The sequence below is a fragment of the Podarcis filfolensis genome, assembly GCF_964270895.1.
Source record: "Podarcis filfolensis genome assembly, chromosome: 4".
Taxonomy (NCBI): Eukaryota; Metazoa; Chordata; class Lepidosauria; order Squamata; family Lacertidae; genus Podarcis; species Podarcis filfolensis.
In genome coordinates this window covers 73,372,708-73,388,448 of record NC_139607.1, presented here as the reverse complement: position 1 = coordinate 73,388,448, position 15,741 = coordinate 73,372,708, and the positions used below count along the sequence as shown (strand labels likewise).

Here is a 15,741-nt window from a genome sequence, read left to right as displayed (position 1 = left end):
TAGGCCAAAAAAATATGCATGTATATTTGATTGGAATAATACACAAATTACTCAGCCTATGCATACTACACAAATTACTCAACCTATACAAAATCATGGATAACCATGGAATGCAGTGAAGTAGCTTCTGTCATACATCCTAACACAATCTGGATCTTTGTCTACATGAGATTTGTGCTAGTTCACAGTAGAAGAAGTAGAAGAAGAAGAAGAGTTTGGATTTGATATCCCGCTTTATCACTACCCAAAGGAGTCTCAAAGCGGCTAACATGCTCCTTTCCCTTCCTCCCCCACAACAAACACTCTGTGAGGTGAGTGGGGCTGAGAGACTTCAAAGAAGTGTGACTAGCCCAAGGTCCCCCAGCAGCTGCACGTGGAGGAGAGGGGAATCAAACCCAGTTCACCAGATTACAAGTCTACCGCTCTTAACCACTACACCACACTAGCACAGTACAATCAGTGGTGGACTTTGGGCTTTAAAATTTCAGCGGGGCCTTTTTCAACACCAAAATTCAGCATCCCCCACCTCTCACCTTCCGTTGCTTGTCATTGTTGTGCCGTCCTCGGTAGTGCCCTCTTGGCTCAGTGCCCAGTGCAGGAAACCTGGTCCCAGTCCCCTAAATCTTGCTTTGCTGCAATTCTTTACAAGCTTACTAAGGAGAACATTCACCAAGGCTCAGTAGGGTTCATTTCCAGGTAAATGGATATAGGATTGTAGCCTAAGGCTGCAATTCTAAACACACGCACTAGAGATGGGCACAGCACTGAGCACAGTAAGATTTACTTCTGAGTAGACTTGTCTAGGATCGCGCTGCCAGTCATACTTGTGCGATATAATAATCACTATTATTTTCACATATAGATAAGCACTAGTTCTCTGACATTAAAGGGGAATGGAGAGGGTGCAAAAAAAGACCTGACAGTAAGTAACTGTAAAATGTGAAATGCTGTAATTACTATCTTCTGAGTGACCACATCTGTATGCAAATGTGTGCCACGTTTCTTTATTATTTTCTCCTAATGGCCTTTGTTTACCATGTTTTCTGAGATGAAGTGCCCTTTCTTATTAAATAGCATCATTCTAATGAGATCGTTATTTAAAAGCCTATCCTACATGTAGGCATGAGATATTTACCCTTCCGTTGTGGGATAGATAAAAGCAGCAGGGAATACAGCTTGTTTCCAAGATCAAAAGTCCTGGCTTCCATTATATTATCATAACAAAGGGAGCAGCCTAACTCAACTCTTTCTTAAGTTTTCCTCAACTTGATAGACATAAAAACAAAAGAAGAGCCCTTCTGGATCAGAGCAGAGCCCCATCTCATCCAGTATTCTGTTCCTACAGGAGCCAACGAGAAGCCTATGGGAAGCTCACAAGCAGGAGTAGGAGTAACTTGCCCAGTGGGCAACAATGCTGGGTTGGATTGCCACTGTCCTTTGAGTAAATAATTTTAATATAAATCATATTTGCATAAATTTGCATAGGAGTAAACCATAGCAACGAGTTAACCAGGACGCAGGTGGCACTGTGGGTTAAACCACAGAGCCTAGGACTTGCCGATCAGAAGGTCGGCAGTTCGAATCCCCGCGACGGGGTGAGCTCCCGTTGCTCTGTCCCTGCTCCTGCCAACCTAGCAATTTGAAAGCACGTCAAAGTGCAAGTAGATAAATAGGTACCGCTCCGGCAGGAAGGTAAACGGCATTTCCATGTGCTGCTCTGGTTCGCCAGAAGCGGCTTAGTCATGCCGGCCACATGACCTGGAAGCTGTATGCCGGCTCCCTCGGCCAATAAAGCGAGATGAGCGCCGCAACCCCAGAGTAGGTCATGACTGGACCTAATGACCAGGGGTCCCTTTACCTTTACCTAAACCATAGCAAAAAACAAACACCTGCTTTGTTTTCAGACGATGTGGATGCATCATCTTAGAAGAAGCATTTCCTCATGCATAAAGGAAATGCTTCTTTTGAGATGCGGCTCGAGATGTGCAGATATAAATATTAGGGGTGTGCACTGGCCACAAGATTCAGTTCAGATCAAAATTCAACACTTTGGAAAACAGCCTGCCTCAGTCCACAGACTGCCTTATTTGGCTTGGGGATTGTCTGCCTTTTCCTCATTCCTTTCCCTCCAAATACACTGTTAGAAAATAATAATAAAAATTAAGCCTTAAAAATTGCCCTTCCGACAGAGGTGGATGAGATCTGTAGCCATAGCAGCTGCTCTAGGGTGCATAAAACCTGGAAAATTGCAAACAGATTGGTACAGAAATATTTGTCAGGGGCACTTTTAAACTTTGCATTTTTTAAAAAAGAAAAAGAAATAAAATGTCTATATTGTTTTTATTTGGGGGAAGAATTGGATTATATTTGTAAGGAAGTCCGCTCCTTCTAAAAGCATGAATTCTGCTGAATTTCAGATGGATAACTGCAGTAGCCATTACAGTTTGTGAGTCTACTTTGTTTCCTCACCCGCACTCATGACTGAAAAACCAAAAAGTGGCTATAAAGTTATTTCTTCTTACAGAAGTAGGTGAAATTTGAAGACATAGTAGCCAGAATGGATAATGCTGGCCAAATAACAGGCAACATGTCCAGGAGCTTTTGTAGCAGGCATCCTTAAAAGTTGATTTATTTAAGGAAACGCCTATAACTTCTTTTATTATTATTTGGGGGGGGGGGAATTGGGGCAGATAGAGTTGAGCTACTCTTGTTCATTTCTCAGCCCAACTCCTACCTTCTAGTCATATAGAGTCTGTTCTTTCTTTCTTTCTTTCTTTCTTTCTTTCTTTCTTTTTCTTTCCTTGCTATTAATGGCTAGTCTGTACTGGTGTGCTTTCAATAAGTACCTTAAAGCCTGGTTGCTTGTTTATAGCCTTTGGGGAAGTTAATGAGGCCAAAAATATCACAGTTGGAGATATCTTGCTTAGTGTCTAACTGAGGTTTATGTAAGATTGAGAAAGAGGAAATTTACATTAAAAATAGACTCAAATACAGTCAAATTTGACTCTCTCTCTCTAAAGGCTTTTGTTTGTTTGAGCTGTCATTGCACATTTTATTTAGCAGTGGCTCGAATTAAAAATGCACAATCTAAACACAACACTGCAGATTGCAGCTCTACCACATAGCTGGCTTTTTGTGTTAGGAATAAAGCAAAACCTGGAACGCTATTAATCTATGGGAAAGATGCTGGAAATTATTTTTAATGAGCCATCATTACTTTTACCGGATGTAGTTTGCCAGTTACTAAAAGCAATTCTGAACTATTTTTTCCCAGTGCACATCATCATCATCATTTAATATCCCACTGTTCTGTGTACAAGCAAAGGTGGTGGGGTGGTTACCATGCTGTACTTAGACCAGGGTACCTGAACTGGAATCCCATGAAATCCCTGACCTTGGCATAGGCACTCTTTTGCCCACCTCTCTCCCCACAAACTACTGCATGTGAGGATAAACAGGCCATGCAGGCTATCCTGAGAGGAAGGGTGGGATACAAACGTGGCAAATAAGTACCGTATTTTTCCATGTATAACACGCCCCTGTGTATAAGACGCCCCCTATTTGGGGGGACTCAAAATTAAGAAAATGGGGGGAGATTGCCCCTGTGTATGCCTACCCCCCCTTTTAACATTATTTTTTATTTTTAAAAAACCCAGTCTTATACACGGAAACGTACGGTACTTGAATTTGAACAAAAGCACAAAGTGGACAGAAAACTTTGATTTCACATATGCATTTGGGTTCTAAATTTCCTGCTCAGAAATAATGACCCTGAGCTCACCCAATGCAGCCACCAGTCTTAGTGTGTTGTAGTAATGAAAACAACACTTTTAATACCATAAAGAGTTTCAAAAAGAGGTTAAAAATAAAACTGCAATTAATGCCCTTATACAGAAACCATCACTCCCATGTCGTTCAAGTCATAAGAAACAAAGTTACAGATTAAAATTACAGTAAAAGTAAAGGTAAAGGACCCCTGACAGTTAAGTCCAGTCATGAACAACTCTGGTGTTGCGGCGCTCATCTCGCTTTACTGGCCGAGGAAGCTGACGTTTGTCCACAGACAGTTTTTCCGGGTCATGTGGCCAGCATGACTAAGCCGCTTCTGGCGAAACCAGAGCAGCACATGGAAACACTGTTTACCTTCCCGCTGGAGCGGTACCTTTTTATCTACTTGCACTTGGACGTGCTTTCGAACTACTAGGTGGGCAGGAGCTGGGACCAAGCAACAGGAGCTCACCCCGTCATGGCGATTTGAACCGCAGACCTTATTGGCAAGCCCTAGGCTCAGTGGTTTATTTATTTATTTTTTATAATTTTTTATTGGTTTTTCAACACATAATAAAAGACAATACATCACAATACATAGACAAACAAACATATAAACACGTATAATTTCTTAACCTTTTTTTTCCTTAATCCTTCTTTCAGCGACTTCCCCATACCTCCCCTTTCTGCATCCCTGTTTTAAATCTTTCCAGCAACCCCTAATTTCAATTACTTATAGCACTTTCTTTAAATCTTTTTTCTCCCTAGGCTCAGTGGTTTAGACCACAGTGCCACCCGCGTCCCTAAATTACAGTAGCACATCTAAATTACAGTAGCACATCTAAAATCACCCCAAAGAGTAAATAACATATGGCAGAGAAGGGATGGACAGATCAGGCAGTGTCTAGGCTGGTGCACTTTAACCCCTTATGCAGGTGCCCATGCATAAGTGTGTTTTGCCCTGTTAGCACACATTAATATGCAAAACAATAAATAAATAGAAAGATCTGCACACACAAAATGATACATAACTAAATCTCTAAATCTCTGACTAATCACAAAATACATATTACAATATGTGTTTTATTTCAATGTATGCATTTCTAAATGTATTTAAACCTACAATGCACATCTTAGCGCATTTTGAACAGACAGCTATATTGCAAAATTCAGAGAAGAACAGAAACCTGAGGATAATTACTATCCAAGGCACACATTATTCTGGGACCTGCAGATCAGGTCAGTTCACATTGGAATTTACAGAAACTGACTTCCGCAATCATCCCTGGCACAGAGTAAGAAGATGTTTAAATCAATATGTTTATCCTACAGCTAAAAAAATTGACTTGAATATATTTTTCTTGCATCCATCTGATGCAACTACAAATCTGACTACCCTTGTAATAGGGCAATGTTGTTTAGAAGATTTTGTATTGAACAGGTGTTGTCTTATTTGCCACCTTTGAGAAAAGGGGGGTGTCATCCAGGATCCACTGAGATGCTATAGATGGAAAATTAATATGAGTTTGAGCTTCAACTGCACCCTTCCCATGTATGCTATAACCCCCAAAAGCAAAATCAATGCCTGGATGAGAACAGCTGGTGGAAGCCAGTCCCTTCTCTCCATGCATTAACTATTCCCTGTTTTAGTTGGCCGAGCAGGGCTAAACTCTTTCTTCACAATGCTCTTTTGAATATCAGCCTTTAGGGGGCAGAGGAAGCATAATTTATATCAGATTATATAGTTGCACGGTTCCTCCACCCTTGGAATATTGTTTAATTTTTGTTTATCACACCTCCTAATAGAAAAGATATAGCCGGAAGGAAAGCAAGGATGAAGGGTGATATACAAATTTAGTAAATATATAAATAAATTTATGATCTAGGTAAGATTCCTATATTGCAGGGGGTTTGAACTAGATGACACTCGGGGTCACTTCCAACTCTACAATTCTTTGATTCTATGATTCTAAGTATGAAAAGGGCAGCAAAAGGACTCTTAGTTCTCTTTGTGGTTTCAGTCATTGGAAGGTGATGTCACTCAGTCATTCCTACCTAACACAAGAGGAAAAACAGCTCAGTGTTGGAGCATGTGATTTGCACACAGAACAGGAGTGCCAGCTTGGCCCTGCGACCATGGGTGAAATATACTCAGAGTCGCAAAGTGATTTCATGCTCTTTATTCAGCTCATAGTGGTGAGGAGGAATGAATGAAAGTCCCCTCAAAGTATCAGCTTTATATACATTATTTACACAATGGGCTGCACATGATTGGTTAATTCTGGAATTCTACTGTAAGCCAATCAGGTTGTGGATTTACTTCTATCTGGAGCATGATTGGGTGGTTCCTGCCAACCAATCATACTGCTGCATTGTTCTAGGACCAATCAGACTGCTGCATTCTGAATCCTATTGTTCTAGGACCAATCAGACTGCTGCCTTTTGGATCCTATTGTTCTAGGACCAATCAGACTGCTGCAGTTTGGATCCTATTCAACTCAGTACATAACACCGGGTGTCCAGGGCCATGGGTGCCATGCAGTGGGCATGGTCCTGGCACCAAAGTTTGTGGGTGCCTGGCTCCTTCATGGGAATTTGGTGGGTGCTCGGGCACCTAGGGCCCCAGAGAGTTGGCACCTATGACATAGAAGGCTTCAGGTTCGACCTCTAGAATCTGTTGGGCTTGGTGGACAAAACAGCGTGCCCAGATATGATACTGTGGAACAAACTGAGAAACATCCCAAATCTGTGGGGCTGCCACAGCTAAATCTGCATCCCAATTAGGGAAGTGAAGGAGAGGAATCTCCTTCTGCTATCCTTGCCCTTCACAATTGCTTGCCCTTCATTTAAGGTATCAACATTCTTAAGAAGCAGCATATATCTTTCATGCAGCCTGTCCATATGTACGATTTCTTGGAAGTAAGCCCATGGAGTTCAGCAGAGCTTATTCACAAGTCAGTGTGCATGTAGGATTTTAGTGCTTCGTATCAGATGGTCTACTAAGAGAAAAGGAGCTGGGGGTAAAAGTCAGAACAGCAGCTATTTTTGTATTTTAGTCACTTGTTCCTCCTCTAGAAACATAATAACATAAATAAATAGCAAGTAAATACAGGCCTCTTTCAGATCCAGCCAGGCTATTGCAAATTCCCTCACAATTCCTTCTCAGCAAAGGCGAACTGCTGTTTTTCTTAGCAACTGAAATCAGTTGGCCTGGAGTCTCTTAGACAGGGCGATGGGCGATCAGGATTAAAGCCAATGGAACTGGCCATGGGCCTGCCTAGAATGTCTCTCTTAAAGTGTTGTGGAGCGTGGCTAATATGAAGAATGCTGCTGAAAGTGAGAGAGTCAGCTCCTTGGCAGGGAACAGGAAAACAAAGCATTGCTAGGCCTGGTGGTGTAGCTTTCAGGTCTGTAGAAAGGTATTTGTTCATTTCATGACTCATCTCGTGTGTGAGGTCCAATGGAGCGGAAATGGTTTGTCTCGCTGCAGATGGCAAAGAGATTTACTGCCGACAAAAATACATTCGCACAGTGAGGTTTTGAAAAAAACACCCGGCAGTTCTCCTGGTGTTTGCCTTCTTTATCCCTAAGTCTCGGTGACCGTTTCATAGCAAGGTCGAGTTCTTGAAATAAAGATTTTGTGCTAACTAAACAGGGCATATTATATTCCCCACAACCACCTCTTTTGTGTATAAAAACACATTTCCTTTTTCCAAAGGGATCTGATCCCTTTCCTCTTGAAATCATAACAGCTTATTTCTGCAAACTCAGTAAAAACAGGAAAGCTGTGATCTTGACAGCCTCAACCACTCAGCCACAGAAATGGTGGTGGTACTGTTGATAGCAAAGGAAGAAACACCCTGAAGTAATATCCTACATCAGCCTTTGTCAGACTTGTATCCTTCAGATGTTTTAGATTACTATAACTCCCATCAGTCACAGTCAGCATACAGTATACTGATTGGAGTTGCTGGGAATTGTGGGGGGGGGATATGCAGGGCACCAGGTTGGCAAAGATAGACCTACACCTATGGCTGGACACTTTGATACTAAAGTAGAAGCACATGAAGCAGTCATTGTAGGTAAGGTGCATGTGTGGCATGCTCCACCAAGGACACAGATGTCAGGATAGCAAGAGGGGCCTCAGAGATGGGAAGGAGTAAACCACACTTGTGATTCCTCAGCTGCTGCAACCAGCAGTTTCAATAATGACCCCAAATCAGTTCAACTTGTCTGCAACATTCACCCATCTGAATCTTCTCCCTTTAATTTCCATTTATGCTTTTATCCCCTTGTAACAGGTGAGTGACTCGTAATCGCTTGTTTCCTTCACTTTTGTCATTTTTTGGCAACCTTAATGTCACCTTCTATTCAAGGGGTCTTTCTGTTTCATGCAAAAGTGTAGATAAGCTTGGGTATCTACTGCTTTGAACGGCTTTGTTCCTCCCATCATGGCTCCAAAAAGTCTTTCTCTCCTGCAGACCCTCCAACTATCACGGAATCCAAGAGCAATGAATCTGCTACCGGACGACCAGTTTCACTTAAGTGTGCAGCCTCTGCTGTTCCTACACCTGATTTTGAGTGGTACAGAGATGACACTAGGTAATTATACCGCTTATATATATTTTCATATGTTATCTTTGATGTCTAGTAAAAGGAAGAAAGAAACCTAAGGCCCCTTGTTCTTTCTACAATCAGTGTTTTACAACCTACATTTTAAAATGGATTTTGCTTAAGGAGATAGTGCAGTTAATTCACTGAACACAACAAAACACAGTGTTGTGGGAGGGAAATGGGGGAGAAAATGGGTGTTTAAGGGCCCTCCCATGAACCTACCCTTTCTGCCCTGGATATGCCACTCACAACCAAATTTATCAAGGATACGCAACATCGCATTTGAAGACACATGATGGAAGGCAATGTGTAGGTTTGCTCAAAGTATACTACAAAGTCTCCTACAACTCTGTCCAAAGTCAGTGGTGATTCAAATAGAAATCCAACTTGCAGTCATCCCATTCTTACTGCTGCAAAGTACACAGTCCATACAAGAGCCACACTGTCTGAGTTGATCAACTCTGTGGTGAAGCTGTTTGCCTTTATCTCAGTTTTATTTCTTGCTTCCCTTGTCTTCTTCCACTTTTAGCTTTTTCAAAGTTTTTTTTTTGTCTTCATGCAAGTATTAATAATTATGATTTGTGAAGAGCATAAAATACAAACAAACCAAGCACAATGCACGTAAACTGCAAGTCCTTCTGAAGGGCTTGGAGTCTAATTTAGATAACAAAGTGGCAGAAACAAGAGTAATATTTATTATTTATGAACTACTTAAAAATCTATAATTCCCTCCCTCTCCCTTTTCTTTCGAATTCTTTATTCTTATGTTCCCACCCTTATCTCCTGTTCATCTTTTGTCCCAGTCTCCCTCCCTCTCTGTTTATTTACATGTCTGCCTTCCAGTCTCTATATAGTTTCATTCTTTTCTCTTAGCATATGAGGAGCACGCGAGTGAATTCGTACCATGACTGTATTTACCAATTACTTTTCTTGGTTCTCAGGATAAATAATGCCAATGGTCTGGAGATCAGGAGCACAGGGAGCCAATCTTTCCTAACAGTGGCCAACGTCACTGAAGAACATTATGGCAACTACACCTGTGTGGCTACCAACAAACTGGGAATCACAAATGCTAGCCTATTTCTCTACAGTAAGTATGGAAGAGGGAAGAAAAAGTCCAAGTGGGTTTAAAAAAAAATGCATATTTTGCAGTAAGAAAAGGATTCCCAAATAAAGTTTCCTGTACTGTCCTTCTTCCACCCATTTACCCCATGAAAAATCTCTCCAGAGGGCCAGGAGCCCCTCTTGAACAACTTAGGATGTGGAGTGGGGAGCTACTAAAGGATCACCCCAAACATGGCAGGCCACTGCCAAACCTGAGGTGATATACTACTCCCTTGGCAGCCTCTCATGCCATGGTCTACATTGTTTGGGTGTGGGGGCTGATCTTCTGTAGACCCCTTTCCCAGGGGGCACTGGTGGCTGAACTGGAGAGGAGGCATGGAGACTTTTCCTCTGTGAATTTTCTTACCATAACAGTAAAAGACATGGCCACATTCATACTTGAAATCCAATGTACATGACTGTAAGAAAAGGCAACCTGCTCTGTCCTTGTTCATCATAGAACATGGGAAAAACCACCATCATAATCTATTTAAAGAGAAAACTGGTACCAGACCACCATATGGACAAAACAATGAAAAGGCCTTTTGAACACTTGGTAAGACGATGGCGGTTCGCAACTGGGAGAAAGAAAGGGGAGGCTGGGGAAAGTGCGGAAATGAGAAACTGAAAGGGGAATAAGGTCACAAAGCAGAAACAGAACTGAAAAAAATGACTTGAAAGGATGTGACTGTTTTCAGAGACTATGAGAACAGATGATACTAAATCTCAGGGCCGGCCCACATATGTGGCAAGGTGAGTTGACTGCCCTAGGTGGCAGGCTTAACAGGGGCAGCAGATCCTGATGTAGATCTTTATTCCCCCCTTGTTCCTAGTGTAGATCACTCACCCCTTCTTCCTTGGCAGGGAGGGGAGGCTACATTTTGTGGTTCACCTCAGGTGCCAAAATGTCTTTGGCCAATCCTGCTGAATATAAGGCAAAGGTGAGGAAGTCTGTGCTAACTAACTACAGCTGAATGTGTTTTTGTACACAAAATTACTAACTGTAGGTCATTCCTAATTTTGAACAGTAGCCCTGCATTTTAACTTTCTATTAGCCCAACATGCAAACCATAAAAATGGCATTTCAGTTGTGATATAGAACAACATCAGATAGTCTTAAATCCAATCAATATTTCATGTCTAGAAAAGGCTGTGAGACTATAAGAGATCATTCTGAGAGCAAATTCTGGTTTTAGGTGCAGAATCATATCTTCCAACTTTATTTTTTTAAAAGAGAATAATTAGGCTAAGAAATCAGCTGAATTATTCGCTCCCCCCCACACACCCTTTGCTGGATTCTATTTTATGAACATTTTTCTTCTCTTAATTCTTTATTAATTTGACTAAAAGAAAAAGGAATCAGCATGATTTCCTAACTAAACATGACCTTGCTTTGCAGTTGTTTCCAGGAAATCTAATCAAACCTTCAGATCAGACCTGACATATCCAAGGTTTACTTCTCTGTAATAAATTTCTAAAGTTCAGTCCATAATCTCCCCTGTACATTATATATGGAGTTGGGGGCTATTATTTCTTTTTCTATCAGCAGTTTCTTTATAAGGTCTTCATTGATTTGAAATATCCCTGAGGGCAAACTCAGTTAACACAAATAATTTGACCTGCTATAGCTCTGACCTACTCACCTGTGATGATATAAGATATTACGGAAAATGAAAAATATAAATGGCTAGGAGATGGATGAATGTTGTTGATACTTTTATAACAGATGGACAAACTGGGGTATGATGCATGATAGGGCCAAGCCCAGGGTTTTATGGGAAGCCAGTAGTATATACCCAAAGAATAAATAAAAGGAAATCCATGGGGATCTAATTTTTTTTAATTATTATTTTCTCAGTTTTTTATCTAGGATTAAAAAAAAAATATCCAACCTGGAGTATAAGTCCCATCACCCACAACCAGCATAGTTAATGGTCAGGGATTATGAGAATTGTAGTCCAAAATGCCTGAAGTACACCAGGTTGGAAAAGGCTAACAGAGAGAGACTTCTAGATGAGCCTTCTTAGATCAGTTAGCACAATGGCACTTTCCTCCATTTGAACAACCCCTATTCTGCTCAGGAGGGTTGGGAGAATCCCCAGAATGGGGTGTAGGGTTAGGAGAGGAGAGATTGTTCCTTCTGGCAAGCAGAAACACTTACACTGATAGAATGGTCACCTTAGCACAGTCTTGAATGCCGCCCTGAAGGAGCATCTCCACCCCCATCATTCTGCCCAGACACCGAGGTCCAGCGCTGAGGGCCTTCTGGCGGTTCCCTTACTGCAAGAAGCGAAGTTACAGGGAACCAGGCAGAGGGCCTTCTCGGTAGTGGCGCCCGCCCTGTGGAAGGCCCTCCCACCAGATGTCAAAGGAAAAAACAACTACCAGACTTTTAGAAGACATCTGAAGGCAGCCCTGTTTAGGAAAGCTTTTAATATCTAAGGACTACTGTATTTTAATATTTTGTTGGAAGCTGCCCAGAGTGGCTGGGGAAACCCAGTGAGATGAGCGGGGTATAAATAATAAATTATTATAATATTATTACTATTTTACATTTTAAAAAATACTGCCCAGAATGCAGTTAGTAAGGCATACCACAACACCTCTTTGCTTATTTCCTATTCAGCATCTGCTCTCACCACTCTGCTGATTAAATGGTAAATTTGGTGGGATAGTAAAAAGTGATTTGGGGGTGATGTGGGAAGCTCTTGAAAAGAAATGGCAACGAAAAATTATTGGCGTGGGCATGAATGTAGTAGACCAGTGGACTACTGCACTAGTGGTGGTGCCTCCACATCAAAGTTAGCAAATGTGAGCAGCTTAGATGTTATGCAAAGAGAGCAGGAAGCTCAAGTTGCAGGTACAACCATGGTTTCTTTAACAAACCCCAAGTTCATCATGAGTTGTCCCACAATCAAACAAGCCCAGGCTTGATTCTCTCAAAGTTTGGGTGTTTTCCCCAGCTGCTCTTGCCTCATACCTTTGTAGTTTGGTTGTCTGAGGTAGGGTATTCAAACAAACCACAGTTAAAGAAAGGTGCTGGGTTCACACAGAACACCAAGACATAGTGAAAGCAAACCAACAACAAACCATGGCTTCAGATCACAATGTCATAAGACATAGTGCAGTATTATGTGCAAACCAGGCCATTAAATATCTACTGAGAGCAACAGGAAGCCGGGGGTACTTGCAATTCCTACTCTCTTTATATCTGTATAACATCCAAAGCCACTCTGCATGCAATTAAATGTGTATATACTGTACATCTTTGTTTTTTTAAAAAATAAAGTAGCTTTTCTCCTGTGACTAAAGATGAACACTTCTCTCTAGCTTTTAGATAAGTTGGGGGGGGGGACGGACCTGGAACAAATTTCCTATGTAGTCCACGAAGATGAGAAAAACTTAGTATTTCTGTGTTAAAGAAGTGTATAATTGGAGGCCTGGTAGTTTATAATTGGCTATCATTAAGCTTCAGAAAGAAGCAAAAGGAAGCACAAGCCATTTTGAAATACCCCTCCAAGCCTGCTTGGCCTCACATCCAAGAACAAACTAGAGCAAGTGATACAGCCCTCCCCTTTTGGGTGGTTTTCTTTTTCGGAATCAAAGGGATTGAAGCATCAGTAAGAGACTTTTCATGCTTTTTAATAGAGAACAAATTTGTTCAAAGATATCCTCTCCTTTGAGAGGCAGATGGAATGTCAGTGCCAGAAGGTTCTGTAGTGGTTGAAAAATGACAGGAGCCGAGATTGAAACTGCAGAATAGGGGCAAAGTGAAATGTTTGTGGCTTTGCCCATAGCAAAAGGGTGCACGGGGCTTATTGGGTCCTGCAAATTATTTGAAAATGCAGCCTAGGAAGGGACAAAAATAAGTGATGGATGATCCCAGGCAGAGCGTGAAAAAGGCAGAGGTGGGCCTCAATACGCAGCACCACCTAAAGCAAAATGCACTTTGGGAAGTAAGGGACTGGACCCAAAGGAGGTGGGAATATCTGTCGTCAGTGGAGATTTATACCTGTCATTCCTATGGCCATTTAGAAATGGGAGGATTTGTCCAACGAAATGAAGCAGAGCTAGGCAGGAGAGGAACAAGATTGAAACACACAGCAACAGGAGTAATAACAAACTGTCGGAGGACAATGCCCTGAAATTGATCAGAAAGGCCCAAGTGCTATCATCACTGCAGAATATAGTGATCAACACATCAGAAGTATCTCCTCTAAATACCAGGTGAAAGAAAGCATTTGCTTTAGACAGCTTCCTGTCTCTTTGAGAGACATTGGCTGTCAATATGTGCAGCAATGTATATAATTCAATCAATTGTTTGACAGCTCGTAGGTTCATTTATCAAATTTTAGTGGCATCAATGGACTGAGATCTGGAAAGCATTGAAGAAAAACAGAGTATTTTTTTATTAAAACCCCAAACAATGCTGCAATCCTATACACACTGGCAAGGGAGTAAGCCCTACTGAATTCAGTAGAACTTAGAACTGCACCATAAGCCACAACCATGCAGAAATTTTGGTGGTGGAAGAAAACCTGGGCAAACATACATTTCACAAGCCTTATTCTGAATCACAAAAAGAGGTGGGGGAGAAATGGTGGAGAATAGAACCAAGGCTCAGAAAACAAGTCCCCCAAATTTTCTGAGAACAGATTGGAATGTGTAGGTTTTGTGTGTCCAGTATATTGAAACCTCTTTTCTTATTTTGAATTAAGTTAATTATTGATAAATAAATTCTGAGATGTCACAGCAGGACTGTGCAGATGTTAAATGTCCCATATGCAAATGCAGCCTATGTGCCTCAAACGGAGGGAGGGAGCAAGGCAAGTGGGTGTAATCCTGCCTCCCCATCCACACAACTAAAACACTTGCACTCAGTCACCTAATATCAATATAACTTAGCAGTATTTGCTGCAAATGCTGTGGGAAATTCAGGTCATATTTTACCAAGCGGCTTTCCTTTGAAGAGAGCCCTGGAGATTTATGATAGCTGCGTAATATAATCCTGGTGCAAATGTACAGGCTGAGCAGGCGGTATGAGGTCTCAGGAGCAAGCACACGCTCCATTGCATCGCCATTTTAGAACCACATGATAACACAGCCTTCCTGAACATGCACACACTGACCACGGGAAGCATTGTTTACAACCCGCTAGCTTCATATGAACATCAGATAGGTACATAAGCCATCTTGAAGGGCTTGCGCTACAAAACGTGGCCTATAAATACTTTAAAATGATAATTGATTGGCAGCATAAAAACTGGAGCACGTATAATAATTGATTGGCAGCATAAAAACTAGAGCACAGTTTTCAGTCGCATGGGTGGAAAGGCACTTGACAAAGTAGCTGCCATCATATGTCAGCTATCCCTGCACGGCAAGTTTTCAGAGGGGAGTAAGTCATCCAGTGAACCAGGTTGTTTTCTCAAAACTTCTACAAAATGTAGCATGGATAAATTTTTTCCCTGCTCCTTTTGCTGCATAAGTTTCACTTGGCCCACAGACGCAGAGGCCACACGTGGCAATTTCATGCAGACTTTTCTTTGTGGTTGTAACATGTGGACCAGCTCTCAGTTGTGATTTAATGAACGGACTGTGCAGCAGACCAGTGGCTAGCGTGCTTTTCATTTCATGCTTGCCTTAAGCATTTTACTCAAGAGCTATAGTATCACAGAGAGTAACAAGGCGAGGTGGAATTATTAGGGCAGGAATGGGGTGGAGTAAGAAGGGTGTTGCACAGCAGGCCGGGGAAAGGTACTGCCGTTTTGTACAAAGCAATGTAATAATGAGGCCAGAACGCTTCAGAATAACCACTTGTGAAGAAGTGTCTTGCCAACTGTGCGAGGGAAAGGTAATGGGCTTATGTTATTTAAGCGCACTAAATAACAAGGAAATCCTGTCACTGAAGCTGACTGTTTTCCCCGAACAATAGGCCCCCATTGCTACATAAACACTAAGTTCCAGCCTGGCTGTGTATTTTTCCAAGCCAAAAGACAATATCTTCCAGCACCTGCTGTGACATCAAACACTCCCATTAAGGCAGTTAGTGCAGGGAGATCTGTCATTAGTCACAGGGATGTGCTTGACCTGCTGTAGCCTGATTGGCTTATAGAGCTTCCACAACAAGTCGGGTTGTAATAGCACGGTGTGCTCTGCCTAAGGAGCATTGCACCGTTGGTGCCTGAAGAGGTTTATAAGCAAATAATGACTGGCTGACTTCTTGAGAGATCCGCCAGGAAATGCTTTAACCTG

The 15,741-nt window shown here is 41.8% G+C and overlaps 1 protein-coding gene across 1 annotated transcript in view; it reads left to right on the top strand.

Moving 5' to 3' along the window:
- LSAMP (limbic system associated membrane protein) overlaps positions 1 to 15,741 on the top strand; it is a gene marked incomplete at its 5' end in the record, with an annotated part of 239,036 nt that overhangs the window by 193,062 nt on the left and 30,233 nt on the right. The window contains 2 exons of the mRNA XM_083612064.1: positions 8,250 to 8,370; positions 9,324 to 9,472. Of these exons, the coding sequence (XP_083468190.1) occupies positions 8,250 to 8,370; positions 9,324 to 9,472 (270 nt within the window). The remainder of the gene's footprint in view (positions 1 to 8,249; positions 8,371 to 9,323; positions 9,473 to 15,741) is intronic.